This window comes from Hylobates moloch, unplaced genomic scaffold, assembly GCF_009828535.3.
Source record: "Hylobates moloch isolate HMO894 unplaced genomic scaffold, HMol_V3 SCAFFOLD_9, whole genome shotgun sequence".
Classification (NCBI taxonomy): Eukaryota; Metazoa; Chordata; class Mammalia; order Primates; family Hylobatidae; genus Hylobates; species Hylobates moloch.
Genome location: NW_026652284.1, coordinates 13,947,697 through 13,965,462, shown reverse-complemented (window position 1 = coordinate 13,965,462; position 17,766 = coordinate 13,947,697). Strand labels below are relative to the sequence as shown.

Sequence of the window (17,766 nt, the reverse complement as noted above, 5' to 3'; positions counted from 1 at the left end):
AGGCTAAGGTTGAAAGGTCTCCTGCTGAATTCCATCACTCCTGAGTCTCTATCACTGTCCCCTGTCTCAGTTGCCTCCACTATCTCCTATCCAGAGCACTTCAGCTGTATCTCAACACCCTACCTCCCTCTTTCTCTTTCATTCCATCCTCTTCAAGCCCAGAGGAATTTTTTTTTTTTAAATGGTATCTTCCCAGGGACCTCTTCTGTTCATCATCCTTCAATGGCTCCCTGGTAAAGTCCAAGGTCCTTGCTGTGACTCACAGGCCAACCTTGCCAGCCTCATCCTTAGCTTCTCACCCCTGCCCTTGGCATCCTGGGCTTCCTGCATTTCCCCGATGCCCCTAATTCCGCCTCTCCAATCCCTGCACCTGCTGTTCCCTCGGCCTGAACGGCGGCCTGTCGTTTTCCTCTCTGCCTGGCGAAACTTACACAGGCTCAGGGCTCTGTTTCAATACTGATGATTTCAGGGACTCCTTTCCTGGTCACCTAGTGTGGGTACCCTACAACCCCCAACACACACACACACACACACACACATACACACACATACACACACACACATATACACACACGCTGTCATTAATTCCCGGAACCTTTCCTGCATGACATCTCACAGCTGAAATGAACAGTTGTGTAATTATTCGATGAATGTCTGTGTCTCCCACCAGACTGTAAACGGCACAGGAGCAGGGGCTGGGCCTGGTTTTGCCCCCTAGACATCTGTGGTCCCTAGCAAGGGCCCAACCACGTTTAACAACCGGCTCTTATATTTTCCAGAGGTACACTGGTTTTAGCATTTGCTTGCCAATTTCCGTGGTGTAAATACTCCTATTGTGGCCAATTTCAGTGACCGGCAGGCTGTCACTGGACATGGAGTTGGGAAGAGATCCATCCATGGGCCTGTGTGAGCCAGCCCTGGCCCAGCACTACCTGCAATCGAATGAGCCCTCTAAGTATTGAGTAAAAGAAGGCAGACAGGAAGGGAGGAACAGAGGGAGGGAGGGAGCAGGCCTTCCTCTGTGGTCTCATCTTCTGCCAACCTCACCTCGTCTACACCTCTTCCAGCCACAGCACGGTCACCTATGGCCCCTCTTATGCAGTAGATGCTACCATTCTCTTGTCCCTCTGCCTACGGCAAGGCCTCTGAACTTTGGCACTCTTGGCATTTGGGGCCAGATTTCTTTGTTATTGGGCTGTCTAGTGCATCGCAGGACGTGTAGCAGCATCCCTGGCCTCCATCCACAAGCTGCTGGGGAGCATGGAGTGTGGCTGCTCCCAGCATCCCCAGCCTGCCCTAAGGCACAGAGAGGGCCCTACCCCCTTCCACCCCGGGGCCTCCGTTCTCAGCCCAGCCCAGCTCTGTTCAGGCAGCCAACTACGGTCAAAATTCCCTGCCCTTGGGAAGTGGCAGGGGAGCCTCCATCAGCACCTGTAGCTCCAAAAGCTGAATTCTCATTTTTTAAACACTTCATGGTAATGTGAAAAAACAACTTTTTATGGCCCGATCATGGCTGCCCTGTTGGATGTAGATGCTTTGCTGACCCCTCAGTCCCAAGCCCCATGAAATACATATGAAATGGGTGAAAGGCCTCTGTGGTAGCCCACAGGACCAGGGACAGCGTGGGTGTGCAGAGCATCAGGAGGAGAGCCTATCAGTCACTCACGACTGTAGCTGCTGGGGGCTGACGGCAGGACCCCGGGTGGGCAGCAAGGTGGCAGGGGCCCTGCCACCAACCTGCACCACCCCTGACCCCAGGGCCAGGCTCGCCCTTGGGAGGCCCTGGGCTAAAACACTGGTGGTACTTCCCACACCAATGTGTCCCTATTTACGACATCATAAAGTAAATAGAAAAGTCCAGCAGAGCACTGCTTTTACCAACAATAACTGCTTTATGCTTTAAAAAAAAATCACATGGGCGCCCCCTTATTTTGGTGCCACCATCTTGCAAAGTCCTAGACCTGTGCTTTGTCCCACCACCAGCCACCCTGCTCCCAACCTCGGAGGACATTCTCCTCCTTCAGTCCCTCCTCCCACACTCTGAAAATTTTCCAGAGGGTCAGGGAATTGAGATCTCGGAGATGGCCAGAGTCCCCGCTGCTCTGCACTCAATTCCTAGGCAGATACTTGACAAGTATTCTCTAAGTTCATGCACTTAGGAGGAAGCTGCTAAGAGGTCCAGGGAAGACAAACACATAGTTATCCAATGACAACAACTTTATGCTTTTACATACGTATCTACACATCAAAAGCTTTCCTCTTTCTTCCTTGCTAACCTGTTCCACTGCTGCAGCAGCACCCACATTTGGGAAGTCCTTCTTATAGTCTCAATTGCAACTGCAGCCGAAGCCCATCTTTCCCCAGCTGCTGGCCTCCTTGGGCAAGCCCCACAATGACTCCTCTTTTCTGACATGTTTCCCTGGCAGGCTTCTCTGCCAGTGGGCAGCCCTGAAAGGTGGATCCCATGAGAAGTAAGGGGGGGATCTTGACACAGGGGGCCAGGGCAAGAAGACCATCCTTCTCCATGCACCCATGCAGAGGCCAGGCACGTGTGCATCTGTACAGCTCTTGGAGGCAAAGCTGGGGACGATGGATGGCTGTGGATTTGAGGAAATCAGCTGTGCCCCAACCCCACTTTCATATTGTTTAGTAAAATAGCTGAAATTATGTTGGGTTTCACTAAGAAAAAATAATAAACCAACAGGATTGAATTGTGACAAAAGGTCCTTCATCTTGTGTCCACAATTTGATGACTAGTTATTACTTTAATAATTAATTAACTGGATTAATTAACTCCCTAGCTAGATTTTCACCAATTTTGCCTCTTTGGCTTGAATGAGCCCCCTCCCTGGCAAGCAGTTCCTCCTTGGGCCTCCAGACAACCTAGGTTCTTTCTGTCTCAGCTGAGCCTCTTCCGCAGGCGCCTATAGACCCTGTGCATTGTGACGCCTGGGAGACCCTGCCTGGTGAATCCTTGCCCATTTGCACACCTGGACAGGAACTCACCACTGAGCCAGATGCCAAGCCCCTAGCCCAGGGTGAGGCGATTGGAGGTGCTGTCTTCTATGTGATTATCTTGCATGATACATGCAAATTGTCCCACCTCTGACCTCCTCAAAAGGCTTTGCCACTGCCTCCTGGGAATTTCCTAAGCCAGTGATGAGCGGCTTTCACTATGTACTGCACAAAAGCCAGTTTAGGAACAGCAAACACATTTATGAGCAGCATTGATTTAATTTCCTTCAAAACGAAGACAGCTTTGGTGAGGTCTGTGGTGAGGGGATTCTTACAACTTAGACACCTATAGGAGAATGGCAAGGGGAACATTGGCACCAGTTTTGGCTTTTCCAATCATGCGTCATGAAACATTCTAACTGGCGGTCCTGTAGCGGCAGCTGAGAGGAAGAGCATGTGCGCTGCAGACCGATGCCCTTCTAGAATCTGTTAATATGTTCAGCCAGAGCCACGGCATGGGGCAAAGGATCCTAGGAGGTTTCTTCCCATTTTGTGAATTAATCTTCTCTCCCTTTGTAGATAACCTTTAATTGTGATCCCTGCTCCCTGCCTTGTCTGCCTCCCTCTAGCCCTTGAATTCTGGAAATTAGAGAACAAAGCCTTATTCTAACAGCTCACAGTTTAATCAGCTTTAATCATATCTGCCTGAAAAGTGGTGTCGTGCAGTCTGTTGGACCCCAATTCTTGGCCTTGTTCCATCACTTTATTTTTTATTTTTTTCGAGACGGAGTCTCGCTGTGTTGCCCAGGCTGGAGTACAGTGGCACGATCTCGGCTCACTGCAACATCTGCCTCCTAGGTACAAGCGATTCTCCTGCCTTAGCCCTCCGAGTAGCTGTGATTACAGGCACGCACCACCATGCCCAGCTAATTTTTGTATTTTTAGTAGAGGTGGGATTGGCCAGGCTGGTCTCGAACTCCCGACCTCAAGCGATCTGCCCACCTTGGCCTCCTTAAGTGCTGGGATTACAGGCATGAACCACCGCGTCCAGCACATCACTTATTTTGTCTCTTTGGGCTATGTATGTTACCTCTCTCAGCCCTAGTTTCCTCACCAAAGTCCTCACGTGACTTTGGTGAGGATGATGTTAGGATAATTTATCTCATCATCCACATCTGCATCCTCAGCCCTAAGCCCTAAGCCTGGCATATAGAAAGCATTCAGTCAGTGTTTGTTGAATGACTTAATGAGTGTACATCAAGTTCCTACCACATGCCTGGCACAGTAAGCACTTAGTAGATGTCAGCAAGTCATATTAGCTTTCCTCACACCCCCTGCTACCTCCCCTGCCCACCATGAAGCCAGTCTTTGTCCCCATTCCTCATTCTGAGCCCCGGTCCGCATCCCTGGGAGGCTTGCAGCTGTTTTTCATGCTGATAATAGCGCAGCCTCCTGAGATTTCTGGGATACTACGGAGTCACCCTATTGTCAGGCCCATCAACATCTTCACCTGAAGGTGAAACCCCCAACCCCCAACTCTGAGTCCCAGAGACTCCGGTAGTGACCATAAAAAAACAACTGAGTCACGTGACTACAAGCAGCTGACCTGGTCCTGTGTAGCCCTCGGGGAGGAGGGGCGGAGCTCAGGATTCCTGCAGTGACTCGAGGCCTCCGAGGGCAGTGCTGAGCGAAGACCGCTTTTCCCTTCTCCACTGCCACTCCCCAAACACTCTAAGCCTTGGGAACACTTCTCTGGGTTGAGGAACGAGCGTGGAGCCCTGCTGCCTGGCCGTCAGGGAGTGGAGGACAGGAGGGCCCTCTAGTGGAGGATAGAGGTGAATAGGGATGGCGCCTACAGCCAGGCAGGCCCGGGGACTCCACACGCAGGGGAAGACCAGGGACTGTCAGAGCACGAGGTGTCCACAGAGAGAGAATCTAGACTGGAGGTGATAGAGCTGTTGGCCCTGAGACAAATTAGGGCCATGGAAATTTTCCCCCAACGGACACTAAATTAAAAAAAATTAGTTGTCCATATGAAAGAATTGGGGTGTATTATGTGAGATTTTTGGCTTCTCTAGAAGTTCCGGAGCTCTGGAAACACTGGGCTGGCATTGCTCTGAGCAGCCTCGCTGGAGTGAGCAGAGCTGCTTCCTTTTGCTGCAGCACGTGCTGGCCCCACGTGGCCACGTCACTGACCTGCCTATCTGCAGGGTCCCCACAGGCCTCTGAGTTCGCGGCATAGTTGAAATGAGGCCAGTAAGTGTCCAGCCCAGTGCTGGCAACTGAGAGAGCCCACAAGGTGGGTCCTTGTCATTGTCACCCCAGTATGTGTTTGCAGTGGGTGCTGATCTGAAACAGCAGGTGGTGACAGTAATTCCAGCTTGCTCCACGAGGCCGTGCAGTCGTGACGGCTAATGTTTGCCTGGTGCTTTACAACTAGTAAGCATGAGCTCACTGCATCCTCCCCAGAGAGGGGGACTCAAGATTCCCAGGGGCCCATTTTACAGATGAGAAAAGTGGAGGTCAGAAAAGCCAATCAATTGAGTGCAGAAGGCACAGCCCAGACTCAGGGCCTGGGTTCCTGCTCTGAAGCGGAGATTTTCTGTCACGTGGGCCGCTGCAGCCCTGAAAGAAGCAGCTGGGATGTCTTGGATGCGTCTCTCCATTTACTATTTTATCTTTGCAACAGCCAATATGTTTTATCTCCATTTCAAAGAGGGGGAAACTGAGGGTCAAAGGGACTCGGTGTCGCACAGCTGGTATGTGCCGATGCTGGGATTGAGCCTCAGGATCTAGCTCCGAAGCTCAGGCCTTTCCTTAAGCCCCTCCCTGTAGGAGGCGATCAATGCTGCTGGGCTCAGGCTGCCACTAAGATGAGTTTGTTTCTTGCACACACGTGAAGAAACGCAAGGAATTTGGAATTGGCTCACACACTCAAGCTGCCATCAGTGACCTGGGCCTGTTACCTCTAACCCTCCATTTGGGGACAGGCCCTCAAGGTCCTTCTGGCTTGTCTCAAGTCTCCTCCTTGCCGCCACAGCCCTGGTGCCCACAATGACAGCTGTCAGAGGCTGCTTCCTTCCCTCCTGGTCCACATGCCCTGGCCACAGGCTCCACACCGCCTCCACAGACATCAGCCTCCTAATAAGGAAGGAAGCTGGCCTAGTATAGCACAGAGCCAATTTGGATGTGACTCTGACATCTCTGGCCTGTCCCAGGGAAAGCAATTAGGCAGCTCAGAGCCACCAAAGGGTGATGAGGCACTCTGGAGGGCAGGTGGGGCCAGACACCCTGGCAGCATGGACATGCCCATCCCCTGGGTCCCGGTGCCAACAGACTCAGCCCGTCTGTCTATATCTAGGACCTAGGACTGCAGGAAAATAATGAACACGCTGGGACCGGCATTTCCAAGCCAATCTGTGGGGCTCTTCTGCCTCGTGTGCGTGCTGTGCACTGCTTCGGGTCCTTTCTCAGCAAAGTGGATGCTGAGATAGAGGGGCTGGGACTACACCTGGTCTTGCGCCTGTCACCTCCCTTCTCGAGGCCCATAGGGATCTCATATGAGCCACAGAGGCTTCTCATGGCTAAATAATGGTGGCATGCTTAGAGATCACCACAGAACCACTGACAGCACCCTCAAAGCACAGAATAGTGGAGCTAAAGGGCCCGAAGAAGTCATCTCTCCCAATAGTTCCCAGTCAGCGATCCACTGAATGAGAGTAAAAGGTATGGTTCTGTGGTCACGTAAGTCTGGGAAACACTAGATGGGTAAAGGTAAAATATTTTCCTTCGTTGCAGAACTTGTCAGAGCCTTAATAAGTGAATGGGTTGTGCTGATCTATAAGGTGTGGAGATATGATGCAGTGTTTCCAAAACTTACTGACCCAGGGATTCTTTTTTCCCCCTAGTTGAGTCTTGTGGTTGGAGGCAGCTCAAAGCACTGGCCAGGGAGGCAGGAGCCCTGGGTTCCAGAACCAGTTCAGACACTGATGCCCTGCTGGGCCGTGGACAAGCCCCCTCCCATCTGCAATATGAGGGGAGTGGACAAGAGACCACTGACACCCCTCTCAGCTCCCACACTCTTTTTTTTTTTTGAGACGGAGTCTCGCTCTGTCGCCCAGGCTGGAGTGCAGTGGCGCGCTCTCGGCTCACTGCAAGCTCCGCCTCCTGGGTTCACGCCATTCTCCTGCCTCAGCCTCTCCGAGTAGCTGGGACTACAGGCGCCCGCCACCACACCCGGCTAATTTTTTTGTATTTTTAGTAGAGACGGGGTTTCACCATGGTCTCGATCTCCTGACCTCGTGATCCGCCTGCCTCGGCCTCCCAAAGTGCTGGGATTACAAGCGTGAGCCACCGCGCCCGGCCAGCTCCCACACTCTTGCTTCCTCTGGTCCTACTCTGGGCTGGCCCCCACAGCTTGGGCAAATTGCTGAACTTACCTGGGCCTCAGTCTTCTCATCTGTACAAAGGGCCCTGTCCTGTCTACCCCACAGGGCTGGCGAGAGGCTGAAATGAGATTATCATTGCCATCATCATCGTCACGGTCATCATCATGGTGGCTAAGGTTTATTGAACCCTGTGCTAAGCCTTGTATACATATTGGCCCATTTCATCCTTGCAGCAACACTTTGACCTAGTATCTCTTTACCCCTATTGTCCCCATGAAGAAACGAAGGCGCAGCAGGTGAAGTCCCTTGCCTAAGCTTACCAGGTAACAAGCGTCAGGACTGAGGTTGAAACCCAGGGAGTTCGCCCAGGATGTAATCTCTTAACCCTGACCCCCATCTCCCTGTGAAAGAGTGTCGTGAACTGTAAATCACTGTGACCTGGGGAGGTGTTGCTCAATGCAGTTGTCCTGTGGTTCATGGGGGAAACATTCACGGCCTTGTCTTATAGACTTCCAGAAGGGGGGTCAGGGGCCCCATTTTCCTATTTCCTGTTCTACTAGGGTTAAGGAGGGGCTCATACTGCCCCTCGCTGATAGGGAGGAGGGGTAAGCAGGGAAGCTGAGGGGCATCCATGGGGACTAACTCTTCCACCAGGCTGGTGCCCCGCTCCCTTCCCGATCACAGCCCAGAGATCCCTGGAGGAGCTTGGAGACGATGTGCCCCCTGGTTTTCTCACATACTGCCTCTCAGCTGCAGAGATGCTGCAGACCCATCATTCAGACCTATTTCAACAAGCCGAATACACTAGAGTTTAGGGCTAAAGGGCAGGGAGGCGGATGGCAGGGAGGGACCCTCCAACATGGTGGCTGCAGCCTCTCCCTTGCCGACCGCCTTCTGCGGCACATCCAGGGACTTCTCAGACTTCACAGGCCACAGGCGGAAAACCACTGTCCTGGTCTGTTTTAGAGACAGCCTAAGGCCCAGAGAGGGAGACCAGCTTGCCTGTGGTCACACAGTGAGTCCTTGACCAAGCTGAACACTGGGAGTCCAGAGCTGGGCTCAGGGGCCCTGAAGGTGTTGGGCTGGGGGTGATGGGGCTTCTGGGTGAAGAAGACTGGGCCTCCGCAGGAGCCCAGGGGCAGGGGTGGGCAGAGGCCTGCAGGCCCCTCCATAGCAGCTCGACGTCAGATCACCTCCCAGAGTGCAGCAGATGGGCTGACCTGCCCCCAATTTAGGGCTCATGGTCTGGTGTCCATGGGATATTACTGGCCCCAGACTGATGCCGGCGGGTCCACTGGACAGAAGTCTCAGTCGGACACAGGTCAGGAGGAGTCGGATGGACCTCAGGCTCAGAACTCATATCTCACTCAGGATTGACTCCTGCTTCTGCCACTTCCTGGCTGTGCATCTCTCAGAGACTCGGGGAACCTCTCTGTGCCTGCACTGTGGGTGCTGCTGCAGCCTTCCGAGGCTGGCCTGTGGCGTCAGATACTCCAGAGTGCCCGTCCCCTCTGCTCAGCGGGGCCTAACAAGGCCCCAGGCAGCAGGTTGCCTGGGGGGCAGCTTGGGGTCTGGCTTGGGTAAGGTTCCTCCCTTACTGGGGGGACCCTGGGGTTGCCCCGGGAAGGTGGCCTCAACCTACCTTGTGATGGCCCTGGCGAGTCTGCACTCCAACACACGGGCACCACGCTGCCACCCTCAGTCTCTGCCCTATGTTCACCTGCTGCGACTGAGCCCACCCCAGGGAGCTTGTTCAATACGCACACAGCTCCCAGGGCCTTGGCCTTAGACCCTCTGGTTTGGTAGCTACAGGATGGGGCCTGGGAATGGATATCTTTAAAACCCAAGGCTAGGTCAGGTTTGACAACCACTGATCTCCTCGTGGTTCTCAAACCTCCTCTCTTCCTCTTTCCTTCTCACTCACTCTACCATGGGAACTTTCACGTGGACTCGTACATGGAAGTCCAGTGTGTAACAGGTAAGTGGAGAGCCACTGGCTGAGGGTGGGCTGGAGCCCTGCCTGCTGATTCTTTCACCAGCTATGGCAACCCCTTGAGGGACTACTGAGGAACCCCCTCGGGGTACCACGGAACACAGTTTGCAAACTGCATATTTTGCCAATCTCTTCCTCTTCTGGATTAAGGAGTTGAATCCTAAAAAGCTGGCCTACTCAGTGCCCGGCCTCATCCTACCAATGAGGCTTTCATTCTGATGTTCTCTGAAGCTTTCTATTGCTCAGCAGGCCCTGAGAGGGAGCTTGGGGCCAGTGGGTGACCTGAGACTGCACAGCAAAGTTACCAAGAACATGGACTCTGGAGCCAGACTGCTAGAGGTGAATCCCAGTTCCACCTCTTCCTGGGTGTGTGACTCCAGGCAAGAACTTCACCTCTCTGTGCCTTGGTTTGTTCATCTGTAAACTGGGGATGACATGTATTTTGGAGAGCTGCTGGAAGGATTATATGAGTGAGTATCTGGAAAGAGCTTAGAACAGTGCTTGGCACAAAGAAAATACTGCTTAAGTGAGGCAGCCTTGACTTCCAGACCAGGCTGGCCCTGGGTTCTGACAGCAGCATCTACGTGTTTGTACTCAGACCTCAGAAAGACAGAATGCTGTCAGAGCTGGTGGATTCTAGGGGCAAATAACTCAAACCTTCCCTGTTCTGAGGCAGAGCAGCCCAGATTCTCTTTTGTAGCAGTGCTGGAACTGCATTTGCACTCTGAGGGCTGGTTCTCACAGACCCTGGCAGCTGGAGGAACTTCACACACACAGCCCAATGCCCTGATTTTACCCCAGGGACAAGTTTTGATTTGAGTCACTGTCAGGCTCAAGATGTGTTACAAATCACAGAGAATAGTAATCATGGGGCCAGCCCTTTTCAGTCTCCAAAAACACATTCAGTTCTCATTTCTGAACCTACGAGGAGGGGAGGGTGATTACACCCATTTTACAGATGAGTACACTGAGGTTCATAGGTTAAACAACTGGCTTAGAATCAGATGTGGGGCCAGAACTGGGAGCGATTATCCAGGTGTGACCCGGAAGCCACTGGTGGGCTGCAAGGGTCCTCTGGATGGGGGCACAAATGACTTCCCAAAGGCAAATCTTCCGTTGAGGATTCTGGAAGCAAGGTACGCAATTTTATAGATTCTCTTGTATTGGTGCAATTAACAGCTACTTACTGGTAATCGTTAAGAAAGCAATAAGGAATTTTCAAAACCTAAAACTCAGAAATGCAAACAAGCTACCAGCCAGTGTTTTCTGTGATTCAGAAGCATGGTTTCTGTACACAGCCTGGCAATGTCACAAGGCCCTCCAAGGCACGTGCTAGGTCATCAGAGGTCCTGCCATTTTCAGGATGAATAGGCCAAGATTTTCCCTTGCTGCTATTCCTGGATCAATCCTGTTGGGATCATTTTCTCATGGATTCAGCTTGTTGCCCTATAGAGTACTGTGCTGCATATTTGCATATTTTCCAGCCACGGGGCTTTGAGACATCATGCAACTGTGGTTCAGGTATGAAATATCCATACCCAGGCTGGGTGCAGTGACTCACACCTGTAATTCCAGCGCTTTGGGAGGCCGAGGTGGGTGGATCACCTGAGGTCAGGAGTTCGAAATCAGCCTGGCCAACATGGCAAAACCCCGTCTCTACTAAAATTACAAAAAGTAGCCGGGTGTGGTGATGCATGCTTGTAGTCCCAGCTACTAGGGAGGCTGAGGTGGGAGAATCGCTTGAACCCAGGAGGCAAAGTTTGCAGTGAGCCGAGATCGCACCACTGCACTCCAGCGTGGGCGACAGAGTGAGACTCTGTCTCAAAAAAAAAAAAAAGAAAAGAAAAACAAGAGAGAAATAGCCATATCCCATTTGCCATCCCAGACTTATACCCTCAATTTGCCCACAGGGGGACAATTTAGTGACATGCCATGACTTTGATATTTAAATAACTTCTAACATACAAACTGCTAAGATATTTGTAAGTTTTGGGCATTATTTTGTAATGCAGAATTATGAATATACTCTTTTATAAAGAATAAGCTGATACGTGTTCCCTATTGATTCTTCATTATCAGCAGGTTCTGTAACCACTGGAAAATGGGAACAGGTGGGGGCCAGGGACCGGGGCATATTTTGCCCCGCCCAGTGGAGTCCAGCTGGAAAAAGCCTAGGAGCCATCTGGGGATTCTGGGAAGTCCATTTTGTGAAAATGCAAGTTTTGGGGGAAAAACCTAGAGATATTTTATTTACTTATTTATAAATAACACAGGGTCTCACTCTGTCACCCAGGCTGGAGGGCAATGGCTCGATCTCGGCTCATTGCAGCCTCGACACCCCGAGCTCAAGGGATGCTCCAGCCTCAGCCTCCTGAGTAGCTGGGACTACAGGCGTGTGCTACCACACTCGGCTAATTTTTGGCCCAGAGGTATTTTAAAAATCATTTTGTCAAACGACCGATGTCCCCCACGGTTCAGGCTCACTCTGCCTGGGTTCCCTAGGAGCCCAGGTTGAGTGGTGGGCACGACACCATCTGTCACAGGTGCAGGGCAGCTCCTGGACCGCAGGCTCATGCTGTGGCGGGGAAGGGTGCCACAGAGCTCCCCAGCTGTGGGGGGCTGCGCTACCCCTCAGGATCTGCAGCTCTGGTACAGCCAGGGGTTGGACTGCAGGGCCAGTGGAGGTGATTCTGCTCCTGACTTGGCCGGGAAGAGGAAGGGAGAGCTGATGCTGGACAGCTGCCGGTTTCTGCTCTGATTCCCCCGCTGATTCCTCTCTAGGGGTGAGCTTTCTGGGCCTGCGGGGAAAAGGCTGATGGAAATAGACTCAGTCACAAAACTAAGGCAGTGCAAGTCTGTCAGAGGCTACCGGTGGGCGAGGGGCCTTGAAACCAGGCCCAGATGATGCACTGAAGATGCCCCCCAGGGAGAAGGCCCAGCTGCTTGGTGGCAGCCCCTCACTGCTCAGATGGTAGAGTGGTTCAGGGCACAAACTCTGTAGCCAAAAACTCCATAGTTTGAGGCCCAGTTCTGTTGTCTCCCGGCTCCATGACCTCAGATGAGTTACTCAACCTCTGTTTTCTCATCAATGACAGGCTGTTGGGAGGGTTAACTGAGTTAATATGTGTAAAGTGCACAGCATGGGCCCTGGCCTGTGGTAAATGCCTAACCAATGTTAGAGATTATTATTATTGTTATTATTGGTTACAGCTGTTTTAGCCTGCAACGTGGGTAGGAGGAGCACACAGACGGGCCACTGAGTACAGTCATACAGCTTGTGTATTGAAAAACCAGGACACCATTCACATGGTAGCCTGGAGAACGGCACCTTCTGGAGTAATGCAGTGCACAACCTGTGCAGCTGGCCCTGGATGCCCTGGGCAGCCCTACTCCAATTTCTGACTAATAGGTACCATTTGAAGTTGGACCATTTGGAGCAAGGTCCTGGAGAAGATTCTTTTTTAAGTATTTATTTATTTTTTTTTTTGAGACAGAGTCTCGCTCTGTCACCCAGGTTGGAGTGCAGTGGCGCAATCTCGGCTCACTGCAAGCTCCAACTCCCGGGTTCACGCCATTCTCCTGTCTCAACTTCCCTGGAGAAGATTCTTTTAACAAAGGAGGTACGGTGGCTTTTGAGTGGAGCTACAAAGACCCCAATAAGGTGTGGCCTGGCTCTTGAGAAGGTCCCAGGATGAGAGGCACAATAGCTAGGACGCTGGCCAAGTCATTCCTCTCTGGGCCAAAGTTCTTGCCATGTGTCCAGCATGAGAGATGGGGTTAGTTTTGAGAGGGCAAAAAGGCTTTATCCTTGTATGCCAACTCTGATTGACTGGCTGTGGCTATCTGAGGCTATGTAAAGTGAGAAATCAGAGGCCACTTCGGGATGGGCAGGAAGGGCTCTTCAATTGATTCGTGATGTCTGCATGGAGCCAGGGAAGAGGGGAGTAGGGGCATGCGTGTGGCCACACTTGCCCTCCTCAGATCAGCTCAGCGGTTCTAATCCTGGCAACCCTTTAGAATCACCAGAGGAGATTTAAATACACTTCCATTCCAGGAATATAGCCTGGCATGAGTATTTTTTTTTCCCTAAGGTGTGGTCAGGCTGAGAACTGTTGGAGTAGATGGCCCTAAGTTCCTCATCACCCAGGGCTTTCCTGGCCTTCCCAATCCTACCATATCCACTTGCATCCTCACTCACTGGGGGCTCATTTTCACCCCAGCATGGTCTCTGTGTTACACAGCTTTATGCTTTCTTCCTGCAGAGGTGGGAGGGGACTTAAAAGCCAGTCCTCCATCAGTCTTATTGCTGGGGAGAACTTTTTTTTCAGCTGGGAGATAGAGGTTGAGGGTACTATGTCAGGCTTTGGGGTAACCCGGGTACCCTCTTCTTGGGACATACAGTGGAGTCTCGCTGGGGGAGGCCTGAGTTTTATATCTGGGGGGTTCTCTTGGGGCTAGGAAAAGCCTGGCTCACTCTGGCTTCAATCAAGGAAGCCTGTGGCTCCCTCTCTGTCTCCCTGAAGCTCCTCTCGGTCCTCCAGGGAGGGTGGGATCGTGGGACATGCAGAGGTCCACTGAGGTCTGTGGGAAGTAACATGCCCCAAAGCACAGGCTCCTTTGGGGCCTCTGGAAGGAGCTCAGGGGGAGAAGGAAGCAGACGAAAGCTGACTGGGGCCACTAAGCTCCACAATGCAGGGTGCCAGGCGGGGGGTGGTGCGTTTGGACCACAGGGCAGCCCTCCAAATTACAGTCAGGGCAGCAGAGGCGAGATGCTTCTGGGAGGCTACCCCGGCTCGGCCCCTCCAAGGGTCCCTAATCCAGCCAGCTTTCCTCGGCCCCTCCCATCCCCCCTCCCAGAACCCAGCCCTGGAAGTCCAAGGAGCAGGTCATGCCAGCCTGTGCCTCCCAGAGGGGCACAGCCTCCCACCCGGAGCCAAATAGAAGCAATCAAATAACATAGAATTCAATAATATTTTAAAATAAGCTTTATTTAGATTTTTTTTTAATATTTTATATTTGCATCCATGCCTTCGAGAAACCTTTCCCATGGGAAAGGTTATTTTCATCTAATGTTACCCATAACTCATTCGCTATTTGACGTAGTTCTCTTAAATAAATCATCCTTTAGTAACTCTTAGAATTATCTCCTAATTTACAAAAACTGAAATGAAAAGGAACTACTAAATCATTACCAGGAGTGGTTGCAATCTTATTTGCTTGTAAGTAAAGGGAAAATGATAAAAATCAACCAAAAAGGAAATTCATGGGCAAGAAAAGTATTTTCTAAAATCTCTCTCTGTAGAGAAAGATGCCAGCTTGGGTCGCTCCCCCTCACCCCTAGGCTCGGTTAAACAGTTTGGTCAAAGGAGGACAGAAAAGGCCTTACGAGGGCCTCTGCCTGCTGGCTCTTTGCTGACCTTTGGGCCAGGTCAGAAGGAAAGCGTTGTTTGTTCTTGAGACTTTGGACACAATGTCCTATGCCTTCTGATAGAGACACTCTAGCATTTGAAAATCTCCTTGCTTCTTTTTAAGAGCTGAAAATGTCACTGTAAGCAGAAAGCACGACTACTGTTGTCTAGAGGTGTGGGTTGAGCTGTTAGTTGTTAAGGATGAGCAGAAGCAAACGAAAAAGGAAATTGAGTTTTAGGCCTTGGGCAGACCTAGCTGAACAGCTCACATGTCCTCCGTCCCCCAGCATTCAAATACACACGGTTCCTTTGCTGGTGAAGCCTCTTTGGGGCCAACGCCACCCCCCATATACGCAGATGTTCCTGCCAGCCCTTGTCTCCTGGGGTGGGTAGGCTCAGGCTGCCGTGACAAGTTGGGGGACAGAGTCCAAGGGATCCTGGGAGATCCTAAGTGCGGCCGATGGAACCGACCAGAATGGGGAGGGTGGAGGGCTCAGGTGCTGGACTCTGTGTCCCCACTGTGGCCCTCCTTTTGAAGTGAGTGCCTCCCTTAATGACACCTGCCTGGCCCACCTGCATCCTAAACCCAGGACAAGAAAGACACAGCTGCAGGGAGGAACAGATGCTGCTGGAGGCCCCTCGGAGAACAGACTCAGGCCAGGATCCCACTGGTCGTACCCTTGGATGTGCGGCAGCCTGTCTTGCCCTGAACTCAACCTCTCTCAAAAGACAGACCCAAAGAAGGGGAACATGACTGTCAGCACTCTGCTCACTGAGGTCGTGTTCTGTACGTCAGATAAATAAATATATAGAGAAAGGCCTGGAGGGAGCTCTGGGTGGGAAGAAGGTGGAGGATCCTTTCATGCATGGGCAGGAGAATGGGAGAGACAGAGAGAGAGGGAGAGAGAAGAGAGAACAGAAAAAGCAAGCTTTGAAATCCAATGGTCCCTGGGTTCTGGCCACCCTAAACTACTTTGCACAGTTGGGTAGCAGCATGGTAACAGAACAGACAAGTCAACAGAGACACCCACCTCCCGCCCACCCCATGGAAAAATAGACGTTCCAATATTTATGTAATAATTTAGATAGAATAAGTTTTCAGCATTTGTGCAAATAAATTAAACGAAACAATTTTCTTTTTTTCTTTTTTTTCATAAAGAAAGAAACGGCAACGCAATTTAAAAGCTGGTAGGCCGTTTAAAAGAGCCCGTTTGACCTCTGACAAACCCAGCCAAGACAAGGCCCCTCGGCCGGGCTCGCGAGTCTTTGTGGAGAGCGGAGCTTACCCTGACGACGATGGCGTTTTGTGGTTAAAGTGACTTGGGCGCACCCCCAGGACAGGGTCTGGTCCCACACGTTCACACCAGGGGGGCGGGAGGGGGGACATCAAAAACAGACCGCACCCTCTGCCACACGGGCTCCAGGAGTAGCGGTTTGGACGAGGGACATTTACAAGCATGGAGTGCACAATCGTTTTGTTATTTACAAATACACAGCAGTCCTTCAAGTTTTCAAGTTTCATAAAAAGGAGGAGGGGAGGAGAAAGGGGGAAAAAACAAAAACAAAAACAAACCGACGAACCAAACAAAAAGAAGAAAAAAACGAAAAACCAAACACTGAAGAAAAATAATAAACCAGATTAACAACACAACCGTATCGCTCCAAAGACGACAGAGAGTTGACAGGTTCACACACGGTTTGCGGTATGTACATCAATTACAGAGGTGGCGACGCAGGGGAGAGAGGTTCACACTCGTGTTTTCACTTGTTAGAGGCGCTCGGCCACACCCAGCACCCATGTGTGCCAGTGCACACGTGCACACGCACCCCACGCACGGCCACACGCGTACCCACGCTCGCTTGCACGCACGCCCACACGCACAGACACGCCTGCGGGCAGCAGGCGCAGGGGAGCGCGTATCACCAGTCCGCGTCCTCCTCTATGTAATAATCAGGGGTGGTACCATCAAAGAGGCCGGGGTCGAGGGACTTCCGCTGCTTCCCTCTGGCGAAGACGCGGGAGATGGAGCCGAATCCCATCTTCTCTTTCTTCTTTTTCCGTTTTTGGTCTTCAAGATCCTCTAGTGACTGAGGAGTCAGGAGCCACGTGGCAGAGGGTGGGCGAGAAGAAGAAAGCCAAGCTTAGCTGGGGTGCAGACTGCAGTGCATGGGATCTGGGGCGGGGAAGGCCTCTCTGAGCTTTAAGCCAGTGGGGTCAGGGACGGGCTGGGATGGTTGAGAAGCCACCTCCAGGGCTGGAATGCCAAGGTCAGCCCCTCATTCACTGAGCAAACATGGACCAGTCACAGAACCTCTCAGGGACAACAGTAAGACCCTTCCCAGATTGCCACGAGGATGTTGCTAAAGAGAGGATAAAGACCTTGAGAACAGGCCAGGCACGGTGGCTCACACCTGTAATCCCAGCACTTTGGGAGGCCGAGGCGGGTGGATCACCTGGGGTTGGGAGTTCGAGACCAGCCTGGCTAACATGGTGAAACCCCATCTCTACTAAAAATACAAAATTAGCTGGATGTGGTGATAGGCACCTGTCATCCCAGCTATTTGAGAGGCTGAGGCAGGAGAATCACTTGAACTCGGGAGGCGGAGGTTGTGGTGAGCCAGGATTGCGCCACTGCACTGCAGTCTGGGCGACAGAGTGAGACTCCGTCTCAAAAAAAAAAAAAAAAAAAAAAAAAAGAAAAAGACCCCAAGGACGGTGTCTGGTGTGCCACAGGCATTCAGTACAGTGAGCAGCTGTGGTCATTTGTACTATAATAATATTGTTTAAATTCAATTTGCCCACAACTTTCAGGTGCTTGTTGAGGGCTTGTAGGGGGATGTCCACGCACTCAGCCGCTGCCCGTGGTCACGCCCACGATGCGAGGCCATAGGGAGGAAGGGCGGCCACAGGCCCTGTCTGCTGTGCCAGGGCACTAAGCACACAGTGACGTGGGCAAGGGGGCCTGGGAGAGTCCGGAAAACGCGGAGGAGTCTGGAGCCTGCGTCAGCCCAGGGCAAGGGC

General features: G+C 51.9%; 1 protein-coding gene across 5 annotated transcripts in view; it reads right to left on the bottom strand.

Annotated features, from left to right (window-relative positions):
• Nucleotides 1-17,766, bottom strand: part of KAZN (kazrin, periplakin interacting protein) — a 1,219,269-nt gene that overhangs the window by 32,540 nt on the left and 1,168,963 nt on the right. For 3 of the 5 annotated variants that reach the window (XM_032758995.2, XM_032758993.2, XM_032758996.2), the window contains one exon: nucleotides 16,709-16,832. In XM_032758995.2, coding sequence (XP_032614886.2) covers nucleotides 16,709-16,832 — 124 coding nt within the window. Of the gene's footprint in view, nucleotides 1-14,306; nucleotides 16,833-17,766 lie in introns of those variants that run through there. The other 2 variants (XM_032758997.2, XM_032758998.2) reach the window with 1 other exon arrangement.